Genomic DNA, 22715 nt, shown 5'->3' with positions numbered 1-22715 from the left:
GAGGTGAAGGTGGGAAGATTGGTTGAGCCCAGGAATTCAAGACCAGCCCTGGCAACATAGCAAGACCTTGCTTCTACAAAAAATTTTAAAAATTGGCTGGGCGCGGTGGCTCACGCCTGTAATCCCAGCACTTCGGGAGGCCAAGGTGGGCGGATCACCTGAGGTCAGGAGTTCGAAACCAGTCTGACCAACATGGTGAAACCCTGTCTCTACTAAAAAGAAAAAAATCAGCCAGGCGTGGTGGCAGGTGCCTGTAATCCCAGCTACTTGGGAGGCTGAGGCAAGAGAATTGCTTGAACCTGGGAGGCAGAAGTTGCAGTGAGCCAAGATCGCGCCATTGCACTCCAGCCTGGGGGATAAGAGTGAGACTTCGTCTCAAAAAAAAAAAAAAAAAAAAAAAATTAAAAGAATTAGCTAGACATGGTGCTAACCTGTAGTTCCAGCTACTTGGATGGCTGAGGCAGGAGGATTGCTTGAGCCCGGTGGGTCAAAGCTGCAGTGAGCTGTGGGTGTACTCTGGGTGACAGAGCGAGACCCTCTCTCAAAAGAAAAGATACATTGGTTGGCTGGGCACAGTGGCTTACGCCTTTAATCCCAGTGCTTTGGCCTCCCTGGAGGATCGATTGAGGCTAGGAATTCAAAACCAGCCTCTGCAACATAGCAAGACCTGTTCTCTTCCAAAAATTTAAAAAAAGAAAAAATGAGCTGGGCATGTTTGTGCTCACTTTTAGTCCTAACTACTCGAGAGGCTCAGGTGAGAGGGCAGCTGCCATAAGCTATAATTGTACTGCTGCACTCCAGCCTGGGTGATAGAGTCAGACCCTGTCTCTTAAAAAAAAAGCAAAAAATCTGTCTCTTAAAAAAAAAAAATTAAATACGGACCAGGTGCAGTGGCTTGCGCCTGTAGTCTCAGCTATTTAGGAGGCTGAGGTAGGAGGATCAGTTGCGTGTAGCAGTTTGAGCAGCCATAATCTGCCACTGCACTGTATCCTGGGTGACAGATTGAGACCCTTTCTTTAAAAAATGTTTTTTAAGTACTATTTTTAATCTCATGTTATTTCTCTCCCATTTTGTTTTCATTGGTTGTACAGACAGAGCGCCAAGTGTCTCGCTGGTTTGTTCAGTGCCTTCGGGAACAGTCCATGCTGCTAGAAATTATTTTCCTTTATTATGCATACTTTGAGATGGCACCCAGTGACTTATTTGTATTAACCAAGATGTTTAAAGAGCAAGGATTTGGTAGTAGGCAGACCAATAGGCACCTGGTGGATGAGACTATGGATCCTTTTGTAGATCGGATTGGGTAAGTCAGTGAATTGAACATCATGGAACTTGCAATGTTTAGAGCATTGATACTATAGTGGTATGTAAGCAGGTGAGGGGTAGGTGTACTTTTCACTTAATGGGTGGGGAAATAGGTCTACTGCCACATTCCCTTTCATGCAGGGAGTAAAGACTGGGATTGAGAGAGGACTCTCAACATGAGTTTTGTAATCTGCTCTTTTACTTACTGTCTTCATTTAAGGGGTTCATTCATTCATTGAACAAAAATTCGTTGAACAACTATTGTAGGCCAAGCACTATGCAAATGCTAACAAGATAGTGATAAATAAGGCATATATGCTCGCTCTTCTCTTTCAGGTGATAGTCTATGGACTTTAAATTTCTTGTTTTTTCTCTATTTATGACCATGGATATATCCATAACTGGGGGCCTGGTCACTCTGTGAGCAAAGATATATACCAGTTAATTTTGTGTGTGTGTGGTATAGATGGGGTGTCACTTTGTTGTCCAAGATAGTCTTGAACTCCTGGCCTCAAGTGATCCTCCCACCTCTGCCTCTTAAAGTGTTAGGATTATAGGCGTTAGCCACTATGCCTGGCCCAATAGGTTTTTTTGATATCGCAGTGTCTTATATCTCACCTTTGTCTCTAGTGAGTTTCAGAACGGGATATATAACATGGTGATACTGTTTTTCTCTCTAGCTACTTCAGTGCCCTCATCCTGGTGGAGGGCATGGATATTGAGTCCTTGCATAAGTGTGCTTTGGATGACAGAAGAGAACTGCATCAGTTTGCGCAGGATGGGCTTATTTGTCAGGTGAACTTGGAATAGCCTCTTTTTTTTCAGAGGGTTTATAAGTTAGTAGTAGCTTTCAATTATTGAACTGCTGCATAAAATTTTCAGTGTTGTGGAACTCTACATTGTTCAGTGATGCAGAGGTTCTACAATGTTTTTGTTTTGTTTTGTTTTGGTTTTTTGAGACGAAGTCTAGCTCTGTCACCATGCTGGAATGCAGTGGCGCGGTCTTGGCTCACTGCAACTTCCACCTCCTGGGTTCAAGTGATTCTTCTGCCTCAGCCTCCCAGGTAGCTGGGATCACAGCTAATTTTTGTATTTTTAGTAGAGACTGGGTTTCACCATTTTGGCCAAGAGGTCTCGATCTCCTGACTTCGTGATCCCCCCGCCTAAGCCTCCCAAAGTGCTGGGACTACAGGCGTGAGCCACCATGCCCAGTCTGTTTTGTTTTTTTTGAGACAGAGTCTTGCTCTATCACCCAGGCTGGAGTGCAGTGGTGCCATCTCGGCTCACTGCAACGTCCACCTCCTGGGTTCAAGAGATTCTTGTGCCTCAGCCTCTGGAATAGCTGGGATTACAGGCACATGCCACCACGCCCAGTTAATTTTTATATTTTTATTTTATTTATTTATTTATTTATTTTTTTTTTTTCGAGATGGAGTATCGCTCTGTCACCCAGGCTGGAGTGCAGTGGCACGATCTCGGCCCACTGTAACCTCCACTTACTGGGTTCAAGCGATTCCTCTGCCTCAGCCTCTGGAGTAGCTGGGACTACAGGCACGTGCCACCACACCCAGCTTTTTAAAATTTTTTTAGTAGAGACGGGGTTTCAGCATATTGGCCAGGCTGGTCTTGAACTCCGTACCTTGTGATCCACCCGCCTCGGCCTCCCAAAGTGCTGGGATTACAGGCGTGAGCCACCGCGCCCGGCCAATTTTTATATTTTTAATAGAGATGGGGTTTCACTATGTTGGCCAGGCTAGTCTTGAACCCCTGACCTCAAGTGATCCACCTGCCTCAGCCTCCCAAAGTGCTGGAATTACAGGCTTGAGCCACCGTGCCCGGCCTCTACAATGTTAAACAGTTGATTAGACCTGGAGGAAATCTCAGATTCGTCAGTCATCTATACCAAGGTGATAATTGAGTCTGTGAGAGTGATTGATTCATGGAGATGGTACAAGGACAAAAGAGGCCCAAGGAGAAAACCCTGGGGATTGACTGCATTTAAGGAGCCTGTGAAAGAAGAGGAAAGGGGAAAAACATTGAGATGAGATGGTTAGGAAGATAGAAAATGAAGATAGAGCGTAGAAAGTTTGAGAAGGATCAGGATAAAATTTCTAAGGAATGTCTATTTTAACATGCATTTTATAATCTTAAGACTACATAAAATTAGTAGACAAATTTTGTGGGTAAAGGAAGAGTAATTGTAATTGAGGGGTTTATTAGTGAGGTGACTGGGGGTTTGAGAAGAGTGAAATATCAGAATGAGAGAGTGAGGCCACTCTTTATGGCTTGCTTATTGAGCGTGAGGAAGAATCTGGTCGAGGGATATTGACTGGTCGAGGGAGATGTAGATGTGTTTTCTTCTCTCACTAGGATATGGACTGTTTAATGTTGACCTTTGGGGACATTCCACATCATGCCCCAGTGCTTTTGGCCTGGGCTCTCCTCCGTCACACTCTGAACCCAGAAGAGACAAGCAGTGTGGTCCGGAAGATAGGTGGCACAGCCATCCAGCTGAATGTGTTTCAGTACTTGACCCGATTGCTCCAGTCCCTTGCCAGTGGGGGAAATGATGTGAGTTTAAGGCTCTGGGTGGTGAGCATGGGAGTGAGCTGGCAGAAGCATTATAATAATGTAATAGTTATAATGGTGGTGTGGATAATGGGATCATGTTGTAACTAACCTTTTGAGAGCATTTAGACATCATCAGACATTATTTATAATGTTTATGAACATTATCTTTTTGAATCCTTGTAACACTTCTTCGTGTTAAAGATTATCATTCTGTTTTATACATTAGGAAATTGAGACTCAGAGAGATGTAATTTGCCCAAAGCAACAAAAATGCCAGTAAATGGTAGATAACGGTTTGAACTCTTTGCCAGTAAAGTATGTCTTAAGAAGATAGCTTTGGCCGTATTGACTGGAGAAGTCACTTTCAGGGGACTTAATTAACTGTAACAAGATGAATTAGAAATTCTCTTGAGTCTTATGTTGGGGTTTGAGTGGCATGGTTTAGAGAGCTTGTTTGTTTGTTTGTTTGTTTGTTTTTGAGACAGAGTCTTGCTCTGTCACCCAGGCTGGAGTGCAGTGGCACGATCTTGGCTCACTGCAACCTCTGCCTCCCAAGTTCAAGCGATTCGCGTGCCTCAGCCTCCCAAGTAGCTGGGACTACGGGTGCCTGCCGCAACGCCTAGCTAATTTTTTGTATTTTTAGTAGAGACGGGGTTTTACCATCTTGGCCAAGCTAGTCTTGAACTCCTGACCTCGTGATCCACCCGCCTCAGCCTCCCAAAGTGCTGGGATTACAGGCGTGAGCCACCGTGCCCAGCTAGTGAGCTCGTTTTGACATGGTGAAATGAAACCTCAGGTTCAGCAATTATTTTTTCTTTTCCTTTTTCTTTTTTTTGAGACTGAGTCTTGCTCTATTGCCCAGGCTGTAGTACAGTGGATCTCAGCTCACTGCAACCTCTGCCTCCCGGATTCAAGTGATTCTCGTGCCTCAGCCTCCCAAGTAGCTGGGATTACAGGCACCTGCCACCATGCCCGGCTATTTTTTGTATTTGTAGTAGGGACGGGGTTTCACCATGTTGGCAAGGCTGGTCTCAAACTACTGATCTCAAGTGATCTGCCCACCTCAGCCTCCCAAAGTTCTGGGATTACAGGTGTGAGCCACCGTGCCCGGCCAAATCAGCAATTATACTCCTTGGTTGGTATGCATTTGCCCAAAGGAGTTGAAAACATATCCACACAAAAACATACACACAGACCTTTATAGCAGCTTTATTCGTAATTACTAAAACTCGAAAGCAACTAAAAGGTCCTTCAGCAAGTATAACTAAACTGTTGTACATCTAGATGATGGAATATTTATATACTGCTAAATGAGCCATCAAACCATGAAAAGACATGGAGAAAACATTAAATGCATATTAGTAAATGAAGCCAATCTAAAAAGGCTTCATAGTATATGATTCCAACTATGTGACATTCTGGAGAAGGCAAAACCTTGGAGACATTAAAGAGAATAGTGGGTTGCCAACGGTCTAGTGGAGCAGGAGGTCTGAATTAGGTAGAACACAGAGGATTTTTAGGGCAGTGAAGCTATTCCATGTGATACTACAATGGTGGATACATGTCATACTTGTCCAAAAATCCATACAATGTGCAACACAAGAGTGACCCTTAGTGTAAACTGTGGACTTTGGGTGATAATAATAATGCCAATTGAAGTTATTCAGTTGTAACAATTGTACTGTTTTGGTGGGATGCTATTTATGTGTGGAGGCAGAGGATATATAGGAAATCTTTGTACTTTTCTGCTCAGTTTTGCTATGAACCTAAAACTGCTCTACAAAACAAAGCCTATTTAAAAGGAAGAAAACTCAGCCAGCAGGCCCTACTCGTTGTCACTGGTTGGCTTATCTTGGTGGCCATTCAGGTGCTATATCAATTCCCGTTACCACATGCAGACTGTTTACTGTAGGCTGGATATGGTTTTCTTCTTCCCCACACAAACTTTGATGATTTTGGCAATAATTCCCTTCTGATTTTATTCTTGACTTTGTTGTAATATTTGTGGTTCCTGCTTTCTGTTTTCTCCCTTGGTCTTCCTGATCTTGTAACTAAATTAGGAAAATTATGAAGCTTCAGATTTCCTTCCCATTTGTTTACAAAGAATATATGAATGCGATAGGATTATGCCGAACCTGGGGAAGAGTTGTATTACTCAGAATGATTCACTGACTCCTTTGTCATTCTAGTGCACCACCAGCACTGCATGCATGTGTGTCTATGGACTGCTCTCTTTCGTTCTGACCTCGTTGGAGCTGCACACCCTGGGCAATCAGCAGGTCAGTGTCTGGCTTTCATGAAGCTGTCTCTACTGCCCAGCTTTGCAATCAAGTCCCAAAAATATACCCCCATTGGATCTGATATTATTTACCTCATGTGTTAATTTGTTTACTGGCGCTCATTTTTTTATTTACTTTTTTCTTTTTTTTTTGAGATGGAGTCCTGCTCTGTCCCCCAGGCTGGAGTGTGGTGGCGCGATCTTGGCTCACTGCAGCGTCCGCCTCCTGGGTTCAAGCGATTCTCCTGTCTCAGTCTCCTAAGTAGCTGGAATTACAGGCGTCCGCCACCTCGCCCAGTTAATTTCTGTATTTTTGGTAGAGACGGGCTTTCGCCATGTCGACCAGGCTGGTCTTAAACTCCTGACATCAGGTGATCTGCCTGCCTCGGCCTCCCAAAGTGCTGGGATAACAGGCATGAGCCACTGCACCCGGCCTTATCTTTTACTGTTATATAGGTGATAAATGTTAATTTTAGAAAAAACAGAAAATGCTGTAAAAAGAAAAAAGTATAGTCCTATCACATAGATAACTTGATAACATTTTGATGTATTCCCTTCCATTTTCCAAATACGTATATACATGAAAATATAGTAATTCTTCTCTAGAAATGGAACAACAATGGATATACTATTTTTAAAATTTCTGTTTATTTATTTATTTATGCATTTATTTTTTTTGAGGCGGAGTCTTGCTCTGTTGCCCAGGCTAGAGTGCAGTGACGCAATCTCGGCTCACTGCAACCTCTGCCTCCTGGGTTCAAGCGGTTCTTCTGCCTCAGCCTCTTAAATAGCTGGGATTAGAGGTGCCTGCCACCGCGCCCGGCTAATTTTTTTATTTTTGGTAGAGACGGGGTTTCACCATCTTGGCCAGCTGGTCTCAAACTCCTGACCTCGTGATCCACCTGCCTTGGCTTCCCAAAATGCTGGGATTACAGGTGTGAGCCACCGCGCCCGGCCCTGCTTGTTTATTTTTTAAGAGACCGGGTCTCAGTATGTTGCCCAGGCTGGTCTCAAACTCCAGGACTTCTCACCTCGGCTTCCCAAATATATACCATTTTGTAACCTCATTTTTTTTTACTGTGTAGTACATCTGTCCCAGACATTTGTTGGTGCTAGTAAGTCTTCTGCAGCAGGTTGTTTTTTTGGTTTTTTTTTTTGAGACAGGGTCTCACTCTGTTGCCCAGGCTGGTCTTGAACTCCTGGGCTTAAGCTGTCCATCCCTGTCAGCCTCCCACAGTGCTGGGATTATAGGTGTGAGCTATGGCACCTAGCCTAAAATGTTTTTTAAGATGAAACATTTCAAACTTATACCAGAGAAGACAAAATTACATAATGAACCCCATGAGCCCATCACCAGCTTCTACCAGTTGTCATCTCGTGGATAATCCTTTTTCTGCCCCTTCCCTCCTTGATTATTTCAAAGCAAATGTCAGATACTATTTAACTTAATCTACAGACATTTCAACAAAACTTAACATTACAACCGTTATCACACAAAAGCCCCCCAGAAAACATTGTCTCTTTTTTTTTTTTTGGAGACAGGCTGGAGTGCAGAATACAGTGGCGCGATCTTGTCCCACTTCAACCTGCACCCCCTGGGCTTAGATGATCCATTCACCTTAGCCTCCTGAGTAGCTGGGACTACAGGCGTGTGCCACCATGCTCAGCTAATTTTTGTGTTTTTCTTGTAGAGATGGAGTTTTGCCATGTTGGCCAGGCTGGTCCCGAACTCCTGACCTCAGGTGATCCCACCGCCTCCGCCTCCCAGAGTGCTGGGATTATAGGTGTGAGCCACCATGCCTGGCCGAAGTTATTTTTTTTATGCTCAGTCCCATATTTGGCCTGTAACAGCTTTCTAAATCTGTTTGACACTACCCTTATATATTTTGATAGCTCTGTTGCTTTCTTTTCTTTTTTATTTTCTCCGTTGCTTACTTTTTAAATTTAATTAATTAATTTCTTTTTCTTTTCCTTTTTTTTTTTTTTTGAGACGGAGTCTCGCCCTTGTCCAGGCTGGAGTGCGGTGGCATGATCTCGGCTCACTGCAAGCTCTGCCTCCTGAGTTCACGCCATTCTCCTGCCTCAGCCTCCCGAGTAGCTGGGACTATAGGCGCCTGCCACCATGCCTGGCTTTTTTTTGTATTTTTAGTAGAGATGGGGTTTCACCGTGTTAGCCAGGATGATCTCGATTTCCTGACCTCGTGATCCGCCCGCCTCAGCCTCCCAAAGTGCTAGGATTACAGGCGTGAGCCACCGCGCCTGGCCTTATTTATTTTTCTTTAAGACGGAGTCTCGCTCTGTCGCCCAGGCTGGAGAGTAAGTGGCGTGATCTCCACTCACTTCAAGTCTGCCTCCTGGGTTCAAGCAATTCTCCTGCCTCAGTCTCCTGAGTAACTGAGTTTACAGGTGTATGCCACCACATCTGGCGAATTTTTGTATTTTTAGTAGACGGGGTTTTGCCATGTTGGCCAGGCTGGCCTCAAACTCCTGACCTCAAGTGATCCGCCTGCCTCAGCCTCCCAAAGTGCTGGGATTACAGGCATTAGCCACTGCACCAGGCCTATGTTAATTTTTTATTGTTTTGAAACGGAGTCTCACTCTGTCGCCCAGGCTGGAGTACAGTGGTGTGATTTCAGATCGCTGCAAACTCTTGTCTCCTGGGTTCAAGTGATTTTCCTGCCTCATCCCCTTGAGTAGCTGGGATTACAGGTGTGCGCTACCATGTCTGGCTAGTTTTTGTATGTAGAGACAGCGTTTCCCCTTATTGGCCAGGCTGATCTCAAACTCCTGACCTCAAGTGATCTGCCTGCCTTGGCCTGTCAGAGTGCTTGGGTTATAGGTGTGAGCCACTGTGCCTTGCCTCTTTTCTCTGTTGCTTTCTGGTACAAGATGTTACAGGATTATCTTGTAAGATTCTTGCGTAAGACCTGAAATCTGCTTATTCTAATAGCCTTGGTTATTTTTAGTGGGAAATGATATTTGATGAGTATCCTGAAAACTAAATCACTCTGTTCATTTTTAGTGACTAGGAACTTGTTTTGTAAATTGACTAACTTGGTGAAAATTAAAATTTTTTATCATTAGAGAGAAATGAGTTTGTGTTGAATTGAAAGACTCAATTTCTAGAGGCTGGGTGTGGTGGCTTACTCCTGTAATCCCAGCACTTTGGGAGACCAAAGAGGGCAGATCATCTGAGGTCAGGAGTTTGAGATTAGCCTGGCCAACATGGTGAAACCCCATCTTTACTAAAAATACAAAAATTAGCTGGACATGGTGGCGGGCGCCTATAATCCCAGCTACTTGGGAGGCTGAGGCAGGAGAATTGCTTGAACCCGGGAGGCGGAGGTTGCAGTGAGCTGAGACTGTGACATTGCACTCCAGCCTGGGCAACAAGAGCAAAACTTTGTCTCCAAAAAAAAAAAAAAGACTCAATTTCTAAAGGTCATGGGCATAGAACAAGGTTTGTGTACTTTGGGAGAATTCTGGTTACTTTTGACCTGACCTTACACCTGGAGGATTGGTATTAACATATTAGGGCCAAGCACTGTGGCCCACACCTGTAATCCCAGCACTTTCCAAGGCCAAGGTGGGTAGAACACCTGAGCTCAGGAGTTCAGGACCAGCCTGGGCAACATGATGAAGCCCTGTCTCTACCAAAAATACAAAAAGTTAACTGAGTGTGGTGGTGCGCACCTGTAGTCCCAGCTACTCAGGAGGCTGAGGTAGGATCACTTGCCTGGGAGACACAGGTTTCAGTGTGCTGAGATGGCATCACTGCACTCCAACCTGGGAGACGGAGTGAGACCCCATCTCAATAACAACAAAAAAAACAGAGTTGCAGGAGTCCTGGTACTTGGATTTTTTTTTTTTTTTTTTTTAGACGGAGTCTCGCTCTGTCACCCAGGCTGGAGTGCAGTGGCGCGATCTCGGCTCACTGCAAGCTCCGCCTCCCATGTTCATGCCATTCTCCTGCCTCAGCCTCCCCAGCAGCAGGGACTACAGGCGCCCGCCGCCATACCCAGCTAATTTTTTTGTATTTTTAGTAGAGACGGGTTTCACCATGTTAGCCAGGATGGTCTCGATCTCCTGACCTTGTGATCCGCCTGCCTCGGCCTCCCAAAGTGTTGGCATTATAGGCATGAGCCACCGTGCCCGGCCAGGTACTTGGATTTTAAAGAAATCATTCAGTGAGCATTTATTAGATTCCCTGTGTATGCTAAGCTCTGTGCTAAGCGCTAAGGATAAAACAATTAAAGACATTGTTCTTGGCCAGGCACAGTGGCTCATGTCTGTAATCCCAGCACTTTGGGAGGCCAAGGCAGGTGGGCCACCTGAGGTCAGGAGTTTGAGACCAGCCCAGCCAACATGGTGAAACTAAAATGGCAGAGATGAGCTGGGCGTGGTGGTGGGCACCTATAATCCCAGTTACTCGGGATGCTGAGGCAGGAGAATTGCTTAAACCGGGGAGGCGGAGGTTGCAGTGAGCCGAGATTGTGCTATTACACTCCAGTCTGAGTGAAAGACCGGAACTTCATCTAAAAAAAAGAAAGACATTGTTTTTGCCCTCTAGGAGAGCAGTTTAGCTGAGCCTAGTAATAACTTACATTTATGTGGCATTTTTGAATTTACAGTCTACTTCCTCATACATTATCTCATTTAATCCTTATTTATAATCCTTACTTATAATCCTACTTTGAAGCAGAAATTACTGTCCCCATTTTACAGATAAAGCATTTCTGGCTCAGAGAGATGAATTTGTCTAACATCGTACAGCAGACACAACACACCCTGGACAGGATATAATCTTACTTTTTAAACCCAGAGTTCTTGGCTGGGCATGGTGGTACACTTCTGTAACCCAGTGCTTTGGGAGGCGGAGGCGAGAAGATCACTTAAACCCAGGAGTTAAAGGCTGCAGTGAGCTATGATGGTGCCACTGCACTCCAGTCTTGGCAACAGAGCAAGACCCTGTCTCTAAAAATAGATACATACCTACTTACATACATATATACAAAAATGGTAGAAAGAGGCTGGTCTCACGCCTGTAATCCCAGCACTTTGGGAGGCTGAGGCGGGCGGATCACGAGGTCAGGAGATCGAGACCATCCTGGCTAACATGGTGAAACCCCATCTCTACTAAAAATACAAAAAATTAGCTGGGCGTGGTGGCAGGTGCCTGTAGTCCCAGCTACTCGGGAGGCTGAGGCAGGAGAATGGCGTGAACCTGGGAGGCGGAGCTTGCAGTGAGCCAAGATCGCGCCACTGCACTCCAGCCTGGGCGACAGAGTGAGACTCTGTCTCAAAAAAAAAAAAAAAAAAAAAAGATAAAAAGGAAGAAACAAACCCACTCACCCAGAATTCTTGCGCTCTAGTCTGGGTGATAGAGCATGACCTTGTCTTTAAACATAAATAAATGAATCAGTCAACCAACCCATCCACCCTTAAGCAGTTTTTTTGTTTGTTTGTTTTTTGAGACAGAGCCTCACTTTGTTGCCCAGGCTAGAGTACAGTGGCATGATCTCGGCTCACTGCTACCTCCATTGCCTGGGTTCAAGTGATTCTCATGCCTCAGCCACTCAAGTAGCTGGGATTATAAGGTGTGCGCCACCACGCCTGGCTAACTTTCGTATTTTTAGTAGACATGGGGTTTCACCATGTTGGCCAGGCCGGTCTCAAATTCCTGACCTCAAGTGATCTGCCGGCCTTGCCTCCCAAAGTGTTAGGATTATAGGGGTAGCCCCCGCACCCAGCCAACCAACCAATTCTTAACCAGTTTTTTCTGACTTTCTATATTAAGGTGTTTATTTTATTTTATTTATTTATTTGTTTTCAAGAACAGGATTTACTATGTTCCCCAGGCTGCTCTGGAACTCCTGGATTGAAGTGGTCTTCCCACTTTAGTGTTTATTGGTGTTTTGGTGTTTTTATTTCAACAGAATACAATAATAAAGATAGACTGGTTCAGCTAGGGAAAATGATCCATTTTTCTTCCCTTCCTCAAACAGGATATAATTGATACAGCATGTGAAGTATTGGCCGACCCTTCTCTTCCGGAACTGTTCTGGGGAACAGTAAGTATGTCAGAGAGAGTCACTGCATAGCAAAAGAATTGTTCAAACACTTGTTTTCTTACAGGTTTTGTACTAAGCATTCATGTGCATTTTCTCATTTAATCTTCATAAAAATGTATGAAGTAGATACTATTACTGTCCCTCTTTTAATGTGATGACACATGACACTTAGAGATGTGAAGTGATTTGCTCAAAGTCACACATAGAAAGAGGCAGCCAGAACCCAGTTCTGTCTGACTTGAGTCTGCAGCCTATGTTATTACCAGTGTGCTATCTCCAGCCCACCAGGTTTTTTTTTTGTTTTGGTTTTGTCTTGTTTTTTGAGATGGAGTCTTGCTCTGTTGCCCAGGCTGGAGTGCAATGGTGCGATCTCGGCCCACTGCAACCTCTGCCTCCCGGGTTCAAGCAGTTCTCCTGCCTCAGCCTCCCAAGTAGCTGGGATTACAGGCGCCCGCCACCATGCCTGGCTAATTTTTTGTATTTCTAGTAGAGACGGGGTTTCACTATGTTGGCCAGGCTGGTCTCGATCTCCTGACCTTGTGATCTGCCAGCCTCGGCCTCCCAAAGTGCTGGGGTTACAGGTGTGAGCCACTGAGCCTGGCCTTCCAACCCACCAGTTTTTTGTTTTTATATATGGCAGTGTTTTAGACACCAGTGTTCCTGCAGCTCTTGAAAGTGCTTTTAGGAGATTGTAACCGTAGCCTATGAGTTGTCAGGGTATTGTAACTAGTTAGAGTGAGAATTTGGCTTTGAAAAGAACAATTTCTCACCAGTACTTGCTCTGAGCATTGACAACAGTCTCAAACCTCAAGATCCAACTGATGATCTACCTGTATATTTTACCCTCTTTTTTGTAAGATGCTGTCTGATGTTATAGAACCACAGTGCTCCTGGGAGAAGGAGAAGCTGGTATGAAACAGTATCTAGAGTGAGGATCTGTGGTTGCTGTGTGGTAGCCAACTGCTGACATAGTTGGGTAATTTGCACTTTAGTGGAAACACGTAATGCACAGGTGAACAATACTGTCTTCCCATAGAAAGGATGGCTGGGAAGGTCACTGGATAGAATAGTAATCTTTTTTTAGGTCCCTCACTAAATCAATTATTTTATATCCTTTTTCAGTGGAAATATGAAAGTCTTAAATTATTAAGGAGGGATGATATCTGTCTAAAAGGAAGGATTAATTCTAAATTTTCTCATGATTGCTGGGAAATTTGGAGAGATGTTAATTTGTGGATAATGTGAAGATCAGTGATTTGTCCCATTCCACCACAGGAGCCAACTTCTGGCCTTGGGATCATTCTGGACAGTGTGTGTGGAATGTTTCCCCACCTTCTCTCCCCACTCCTGCAACTGCTCCGAGCCCTGGTATCAGGGAAGTCCACAGCCAAAAAGGTAAGTTGCTTAGTCAGATAAGTAAAGAGAATGGGAGATTCTTCATGGAGACTTTATTAGGAATCTTTTTTGCTTTCCACATTGCAGTTCTACTGCCATGACAAAAGTTAGTCTGAAGGTGAATGAAAGATACCAAAGATAGCACCTCAATTCTAAAAAATTAAATAATCTTTTCATTAAGTACCTATTGTAGATACTGTGGGACTAAGACTAAGTATAAAGTTCCTTAATACCTAGTTGGAAGTTACTAGATATAAGAAATAAATAGCTAAGAGCCAGGTGGTACAGAGTAAATGTCATTTGAGCAATAAAGACCATACTGTTCAGGAGAGAGAACTGCCCTTGTGGAGTGATGGGGACTTGAGTTGAGTGTCAAAGCCCAGTGAAGATTTGGCGAGGGGCGCAGGAGGCAGTTCCAAGAACAGTCACAGTGGTGGGCTTGCAAGAAGTTTGAGAGTCTGGTTGAAAGAGCAGACTGTGGGACCTCCCCTTGCTTATCCTGGAGGGAAATGTGTGATGGTTTTTTCTGTTTTGGCAGGTGTATAGCTTCTTGGATAAGATGTCTTTCTACAATGAACTTTATAAACACAAGCCTCATGATGTGATCTCCCATGAAGATGGAACTCTTTGGCGGAGACAAACACCCAAACTCCTTTATCCCCTTGGTGAGATAAAGAGATCCCCCTTTCATGACAGCTTTTTTTTTTTTTTTTTTGATGTCTTGCTCTGTCACCCAAGCTGGAGTGCAGTGGCAAGATCATAGCTCACTGTAGCCTCAAACTCTTGGGCTCAAGTGATTCTCCCACCTTAGCCTCCCAAAGCACTGGGATTATAGACGTGAGCCAGTGCATCCAGGCAGTTACACTCTGAGGCTCACATCTGTTCCAGGTGCTCAAAGAGGAAAATATAGAGGGAATAGCCTCACTGTTTTAATCCTGGCATCATCACCACTGACTTCTCCAGTCATCTAGGCACTAGCAGTCCTATGAGGTACTGTTATCATTTGAATGGAAAACTGTTCTTTGCACTCAAGTGAGTTTCAGACATATAGAAAGAGTCACTTGTCGGCCAGGTATAGTGGCTCACGCCTGTAATCCCAACACTGGGATTACAGGCCAAGGTGGGCGGATCACCTGAGGTCGGGAGTTCGAGACCAGCCTGACCAACATGGAGAAACCCCGTCTCTACTAAAAATATAAAATTAGTCGGGCGTGGTGGTGCATGCCTGTAATCCCAGCTACTCTGGAGGCTGAGACAGGAGAATCGTTTGAACTTGGGAGGCAGAGGTTGCAGTGAGTTGAGATCGCGCCATTGCACTCCAGCCTGGGCAACAAGAGCAAAACTCCATCTCAAAAAAAAAAGACACTTGTCTACATGGCAAGAACTTTTTTGGGTATTTTAGTTGAAAAAGCTGTAGGAATGTTAGCTACTAAGAAGAAAGCCTGTGAATCCCAGAACTTTGGGAGGCCAAGACAGGCAAATCACTTGAAGCCAGGAGCTCAAGACCAGCCTGGTCAGCATGGTAAAACCCCATCTCTACTAAAAATACAAAAATTAGCCAGGAGTGGTGGTGCGCACCTGTAGTCCCAGCTACTTGGGAGGCTGAAGCACGAGAATCACTTGAACCCAGGAGGTGGAGGTTGCAGCGAGCCGAGATCGCGCCACTGCACTCCAGCCTGGGCAAGAGGGAGACTCTGTCTCAAAAAAAAAAAAAGTCTGTGAGTTTGTGTATCTCTGTGTGTTTAAAATATTGATGTCTGGTAGAGGAGTTACATTTTTTATTTATCCTCAGATATTAGACTAATTTATCTTTCTCTCTCAGGGGGTCAAACCAACCTTCGCATACCTCAAGGCACTGTGGGCCAAGTAATGTTGGATGATAGGGCATATCTGGTACGCTGGGAATACTCCTATAGCAGCTGGACCCTCTTTACCTGCGAGATTGAAATGTTGCTTCATGTTGTTTCAACTGCAGGTAAGGTCAGCTTTCGGAAACATCACTACAAGGAGGAAAAGTGGATGTGCTTGGAGGATTTAGAAAATAGAATATCTCCATAAAATTTAGAACCATCAAGATTGTGATTTGTCTGATTTGTGTATCTGGGTCTCAGAGACTGTTCAGTGATCTTAAAGGGGTTGTTTGCCGTGAGGTCACAGGCTGTCTTTCTTCTCAGATGTGATTCAGCACTGCCAGCGAGTCAAACCCATCATTGATCTCGTCCATAAGGTCATCAGTACAGACCTGTCGATAGCAGACTGTCTCCTGCCCATCACATCTCGCATCTACATGCTGCTGCAGCGGTGAGTCTGTCTTGGCTGATCCTCAGCTGCCCAGTAGAGATCTCAGCACTTGTGCCCTCAGTTTGCAGGAACCTGGACACATACCCACTGGGTTAAAGTTCACGCATGTTCCTTGGTTTTCCTGTTTTTATATCTGTGAGGGTTTTCCTGTTTTTATATGTCTGCTGAGGGGAGAGACTCGGGAGAGAGAAGTGGAAAAATGTTTGTGAGGGAACCAGTTGTATTATTTGCTTTATTGAGTATAGTGTATTGTTCTCCAACCAGGTTAACGACAGTGATCTCCCCACCTGTGGATGTCATTGCTTCTTGTGTCAACTGCTTAACTGTTTTGGCTGCCCGCAATCCAGCAAAGGTGAGATGCCAGATCTTCCCAAGAGCCAAAAATGTAGCACTTGGCACATACCTGAAGATATGTGGGCATTTAACTCTTCCTTTTCCTTCTTAGGTCTGGACTGATCTTCGTCACACAGGTTTTTTACCATTTGTGGCCCATCCTGTCTCCAGCCTGAGTCAGATGATTAGGTGAGCCAAGTCCTAGGGTGGTGGGCCATATTCCCTAGTGAGAACCACATATGTCTCAGATCTAGCCTAGGTTTATTAATTTTATTTTTATGTATTTGTTTGTTTATTTTTTTGAGATGGAGTCTCACTCTGTTGCCCAGGCTGGAGTGCAGTGGTGCAGCCTCCGCCTCCCATGTTCAAGCAGTTGTTGTGTTTCAGCCTCCCGAGTAAGTAGCTGGGATTATAGGCTCGAGCCACCACGCCCAGCTAATTTTTGTATTATTTATGTATTTATTTACTTTTTTTATTTTTTGAGATGGAGTTTTCGCTCTGTTACCGAGGCCAGAGTGCAGTGGCACAATCTAAGCTCACTGCAGCCTCTGCCTCCCGGGTTCAAGCAATTCTCCCACCTCAGCCTCCCCAGTAGCCAGGATTACAGATGTGCGGCACCACGCCCGGCTAATTTTTTGTATTTTTAATAGAGACGAGGTCTCACCATGTTGGTCTGACTGGTCTGGAACTCCTGGTCTCAAGTGATCTGCCCGCCTTAGCCTCTCAAAGTGCTGGGATTATAGGCGTGAGCCACTGCGCCTGGCCTGATTTTTTTTTTTTTTTTGAGATGGAGTTGCGCTCTTGTTGCCCCGGCTGGAGTGCAATGGCGTGATCTTGGCTCACCACAACCTCCGCCTCCCAGGTTCAAGTGATTCTCCTGCCTCAGCCTCCCAAGTAGCTGGGATTACAGGCATTCACCACCACGCCCCGGTAATTTTGCATTTTTGGTAGAGAGAGTTTTTCACCGTGTTGGCCAGGCTGGTCTCGAACTCCTGACCTCAACTGATCCGCCTGCCTTGGCCTCCCAAAGTGCTGGGATTACAGGCATGAGCCATGGTGCCCGGCCGAGAGCAAGAGAGATTTCTTATCCAACATCAATCATGTTAGTATGTGAGCATTTACTTTCCAGCCCAGAAAATCCAGAGGTTTCTAGATTCAGGGACTTGGTGTCCTGTTATTAAGCCACAATCACTCTGTACTTTTTCTCATTTCATGGGTTCTCGAGCTCAGCCAGTAGACCACTTACCAGTACACAGGCTCCATCTTACTACCTGAGCATTCTCGCCTTGCTCTCTCTTGACAAAAATGTTTCCCTGATGTTCCTTTGATTTTTTTACTTTCAATCTCTTTAGGTTTTACATCAATAAAACATGTTCTTAATGTTTACCCTGGGTACAGAACTGTCTCGATTGGATTATTTCCACTGGAGAGCTTTTCTATTTTATATTCAAGTAATCTAGACTATAATAAGAATGCTCTATGATTAGTTTCTTGAAACCTTGAAATTTCCCTATCATTTTTTTTCCCTCTACTTCTTTTTCCAGTGCGGAAGGGATGAATGCTGGAGGGTACGGAAACCTCTTGATGAATAGTGAACAGCCTCAGGGCGAGTATGGGGTTACTATTGCCTTTCTGCGCTTGATCACCACCCTTGTCAAGGTACAGTCTGATTTTGTTCACAAAGGGCAGAAAAAGAAAAGGTCCAGTCTGGTCAGATGACTCTGAAATAGTTTCCCTGGCCCCTGGTGCTGTAATCTTCTTGTCTGTAGGCAGAATAGTCATCTTGAAGTTACAGTGACAACAGTTTCTATGTATTGAGTACCTAGTATGTGCCAGTATGTTCTCTATTAGATGCTTAATTATGTGAATTTATTTAATGATTGGAAGATTTATGAAGTAGAATGGAAGAGGCCAAAAGGGTATTGCAGTTACTATCAAGCTATTTTGACAGTAACCTGGGATAATATCATATCCCAGTATATATATACATGTGTGTATATTCCTGAAGCAAAATTTCACAGTTTATTTCACAACATTTATTCTTACCACACAAGTTGTACCCTGATATTTTCTATTCAGTCTCCTCCCTATTTAAGTGAATTTTGACCATAGACTGATCTCATAATCTACTAATGGGTTACAACTCAGTTTGAAAAACACTGACATAGAGCATAAATAATGACATAGAGCATAAATTTTGGAGTCAGAATTAGGTTTACATTCAGGTTGACAGCTTACTAGCTGCATGACCTTGAGCAAGTAAAGAATATCTTAAGAGTCTCTACTACAGAATGCTATATGGTCTCTACCTCATGGGATTGAGAAGAGGGTCATGCATGAAAAAAACTATACTTTCTGCCTGTAGGAATCAATGAATGCTTAAAAAGAAATGATTGTAGGCTGGGTGCAGTGATTCATGCCTGTAATCCCAGCACTTTGGGAGGCCGAGGCGGATGGATCACCTGAGGTCAGGAGTTTGAGACCAGCCTGGCCAACATGGTGAAACCTCATCTCTACTAAAAATACAAAAATTAGCTGGGTGTGGTGGTGGACGCCTGTAATCCCAGCTACTCAGTGGGCTGAGGCAGGAGAATTGCTTGAACCTGGGAGGCGGTTGCAGCGAGTCGAGGTCACGCCATTGCACTCCAGCCTAGGTGCCAAGAGTGAAACTCCATCTTGGGGGCGAAAAAGAAGATTGCATATAGAGATAGGAATATATAGATATTTATATATAACTAAAGAGTCCCCATTTTTAGTAGAAGGTTGCTACAGTTAACAGATATCATTGGGTATCAGATTTTTGCATATCAGATCTCCTTTCTAGTATTTCAGTGATGGGATTGAGGTTAGGGACGGCTGGCAATCATGATAGTGAAGTGGCATTGTTCATCATCAGCAATCCTCTATCCTTTATGTTTAAGGTGCCTCCCTTCTGTCCAGATTTAGCCTGCATCCCTTTTCTTCGTGTTGGTGCCTTTTGTGACATTCTCTTTCATCACTTTTTCTATTCTAGAAAAGACCCACAACTTGGGCTCAACTATAAAGTAGGACTTTTGATGTTTCTTTTTTTTCATTGATGACCAAGGTTTGCCTAGATTTCCTTTGGACCTATCTATGGTTTTGGAATTAAATCTCTAGGTAACTAAATGACTTTTCCTTAAATGTGCGGAAGTCCTCACTGCATGGTTTCTTGTAGGGGCAACTTGGTAGTACCCAGAGCCAAGGACTTGTACCCTGTGTAATGTTTGTGCTGAAGGAGATGCTTCCCAGCTACCATAAGTGGCGCTACAACTCTCATGGAGTGAGGGAACAGATTGGTAAGGACAGCATGGGCAGGGAAGACCTGGGGATTTCTGGCCCCACTGGAGATCTTTTTTCTTTCCCTTTCTTGAGATAAGGGGTCATTTCACAAGGCCACATCATTCCTCTGTCTTTTCTGGAGTCCAGGTTGCCTGATCTTGGAGCTGATTCATGCAATACTGAACCTGTGCCACGAGACAGACCTGCACAGCAGGTAATGAAGGGTTGATTACTAGAGCTTGGCGCTCGCCAAGGCAAGACACAGGCTTTTGCTGTGCAAAGCCGTCTCAGTTCTTCCAGAGAATTTACCTTGCTTGAGCCCAGAACTCAGTAATCTTGAGGTTGTTAGTTGCTTTCAACTGGCCTGTTTATCATTTCTCACTGTGGACAGAGAAGTAGGAATGAGAGAGAGAGAGAGAGAGAGAGAGAGAGAGAGTGTGTGTGTGTGTGTGTGTGTGTGTGTGTACACATACACTAATATATTAATCATTCTTTATGATCGTTACAAAAGTTCATTCCTGACGAGACACTCTTCATATATATCTGCATCCCAGGGCCAGTTACTATGTATTCTTGGTTTTTTCCTCTTTCTGTATTGACTGTAACTTTCTTTCCATGCCACTGCTTATAGATGTCTTATTTTAATGGTTCCATGCATTCCATCATATGGATTAATTATGATCCTTTTCAGTAGCTGTATCTGTTACTTGATGGACATTTAGATTGCTTCTCAGGGTGATCTTTAGGTGATCAAGTCTATTTCAGGAAAGTGATCAGAGTGCCTTCAGCTTGCAGAGAGCTGGTCTCCAGTGTCCAGTAGGTTAGGTTAGCCACCCTAGCCTAATTGGACAATGCCCTTCCTTCCAAGATACACTGAGTGGCTCCCTGGTAACTCAGAATACCTCTGTCTTCCAGTCATACTCCCAGCCTGCAGTCTCTCTGCATCTGCAGCCTGGCATACACAGAAGCAGGACAGACAGTTATCAATATCATGGGCATTGGCGTGGACACCATTGACATGGTGATGGCTGCTCAGCCTCGAAGGTAGGGCTCCTTCTCCACGTTCCCTTTGTTTGTCTTTATTGTGCCTGCATGTTACTAATAACTCCAGTTTAAGTTAACTTGCAGTAGCTTTTAGAAGATGACGTTGTTCTTCCTAGGACATAGCCTTTACATACCCTAGTGGCTGCTATATCGATTGGCATATAGCAAAGGGAGTTGATTACTCCTCCTCTCTCCTAGTTTGGACTGGGGCCTCTAACAGAAGCTGTTGAACTCTGGGATTATTGTTGGAATCTAATTCATGAGAGCACATATATTGCGAATGAAGTCATACTGTCTGAATCATCTTTGGTTTCCATTTGGCACCCTAGTGATGGGGCAGAGGGCCAGGGGCAGGGCCAGCTGCTGATCAAGACAGTGAAACTGGCATTCTCCGTCACCAACAATGTTATTCGGCTGAAACCTCCTTCTAATGTGGTGTCCCCCCTGGAACAGGCTCTCTCACAACATGGTATGTATTTCTCTTCCAGTCACAACATGGTATGTATTTCTCTTCCAGTCATTTCTGCTCATAAATACGTATCTTAGGCAGTGTTTTTGGATGTCAACAGTATTTTCTGCTTCTTGAGGAAGTTTGGGAATTATTACCAGCTCCTTTCCTGAAATTGGAAACAAAAGGACTAGATGGTACTTTATTTCTGCCTCCTATTGATGATAGAATATTAGTTAAGAATGCAGATTTGAAGTCAGACTGCCTTGGTTCAAATTTTGTATCCAATCAACTGTGTGACCTTGGGTATGTTATTAAACAACTCTGCCTCTGATTTCTCATCTGTAAAATGGGGATAATGGTACAGGTTGAGTATCCCTTATCTGAAATGCTTGGGACCAGAAGTGTTTTGGGTTTCAGTTTTTTTTTTTCATATTTTGGAATAGTTGCAGTATACTTACCAGTTTAGCATAAATCCAAAATGTTCCAGTGAGCATTTCCTTTGAGCTATAGTTAGAGATTTTGACACATTCCAGATTTTTTTAAATTTTTTATTTTATTTTATTTTATTTTTTTTGAGACAGTCTAGCTCTGTTGCCCAGGCTGGAGTGCAGTGGCGCAATCTCGGCTTACTGCAGCATCTGCCTCCTGGGTTTAAGCAATCCTCCTGCCTCAGCCTCCCGAGTAGCTGGGATTACAGGCATCTGTCACCACGCCCAGCTAATTTTTGTTTTGTTTTGTTTTGTTTTGTTGTTTTGTTTTGTTTGGTAGAGACGAGCTTTCGCTATGTTGGCCAGGCTGGTCTCGAACTCCTGACCTCAGGTGACTTGCCCTCTTTGGCCTCCCAAAGTGCTGGGATTACAGGCATGAGCCACCGTGCTCTAATTTCAGGTTTTCAGATTATGGATGCCTGTAGTATCTTCCTAATAAGATTATAATAAAGGGCTGGGCATGGTGGCTCACGTCTGTAATCCCAGCACTTTGGGACGGTGAGGCTGGGGAGGATACTTTGAGTCCAGGAGTTCGAGACCAGCTTGGGCAAAATAAGGAGACCCCCATCTATACCAAAACAAACAACAAAAAAGTAGCTGGGCCTGGTGGCATATGCCTGTGGTCCCAGCTACTCAGGAGGCTGAGGTGGGGGGATTGTTTGAAGCTTGGCAGGTCAAAGCTGCAGTGAGCCATGATTTTGCCACTGCACTCCAGCTTGGACAACATAGTGAAACCCTCTCTCAAAAAGAAAAAAAGATAGGCTGGGTGCAGTGGCTCACGCTTGTAATCCCAGCACTTTGGGAGGCCAAGGTGGGCGGATCACGAGGTCAGGAGTTTGAGACCAGCCTGGCCAACACAGTGAAACCCCATCTCTACTAAAAATACAAAAGTTAGCTGAGTATGGTGGTGGGTGCCTGTAATCCTAGCACTTTGGGAGGCCGAGGTGGGCGGATCACTTGAGGTCGGGTTCAAGACCAGCCTGGCCAACATGGTGAAACCCTGTCTCTATTAAAAATTTTAAAAATTAGCTGGACGTGGTGGTGCACGCCTGTAATCCCAGCTACTCGGGAGGCTGAGGCAGGAGAATTGCTTGAACCTGGGAGGTGGAGGTGCAGTGAGTCGAGATCGTGCCACTGCACTTCAGCCTGGGTGACTGAGTGAGACTCTGTCTCAAAAA

The 22715-nt window shown here is 44.5% G+C and overlaps 1 protein-coding gene across 4 annotated transcripts in view; it reads left to right on the top strand.

Annotated features, from left to right (window-relative positions):
• The window catches only part of NUP188 (nucleoporin 188), a 57217-nt gene that overhangs the window by 17263 nt on the left and 17239 nt on the right, over positions 1 to 22715 (top strand). For all 4 annotated transcript variants that reach the window (XM_024345915.2, XM_009457459.4, XM_520414.8 and 1 more), the window contains exons 9-24: positions 1092 to 1303; positions 1986 to 2100; positions 3676 to 3876; positions 6066 to 6155; positions 12160 to 12225; positions 13501 to 13620; positions 14159 to 14285; positions 15443 to 15595; positions 15795 to 15921; positions 16186 to 16273; positions 16367 to 16443; positions 17799 to 17913; positions 19451 to 19571; positions 19702 to 19768; positions 20470 to 20598; positions 20928 to 21067. In XM_024345915.2, the coding sequence (XP_024201683.2) occupies positions 1092 to 1303; positions 1986 to 2100; positions 3676 to 3876; positions 6066 to 6155; positions 12160 to 12225; positions 13501 to 13620; positions 14159 to 14285; positions 15443 to 15595; positions 15795 to 15921; positions 16186 to 16273; positions 16367 to 16443; positions 17799 to 17913; positions 19451 to 19571; positions 19702 to 19768; positions 20470 to 20598; positions 20928 to 21067 (1948 nt within the window). The remainder of the gene's footprint in view (positions 1 to 1091; positions 1304 to 1985; positions 2101 to 3675; positions 3877 to 6065; positions 6156 to 12159; positions 12226 to 13500; positions 13621 to 14158; positions 14286 to 15442; positions 15596 to 15794; positions 15922 to 16185; positions 16274 to 16366; positions 16444 to 17798; positions 17914 to 19450; positions 19572 to 19701; positions 19769 to 20469; positions 20599 to 20927; positions 21068 to 22715) is intronic.

Source organism: Pan troglodytes, chromosome 11, assembly GCF_028858775.2.
Source record: "Pan troglodytes isolate AG18354 chromosome 11, NHGRI_mPanTro3-v2.0_pri, whole genome shotgun sequence".
Lineage (NCBI taxonomy): Eukaryota > Metazoa > Chordata > Mammalia > Primates > Hominidae > Pan > Pan troglodytes.
The sequence above is the reverse complement of the archived record's forward strand: the minus strand, read 5'-3'. Positions and strand labels throughout refer to the sequence as shown.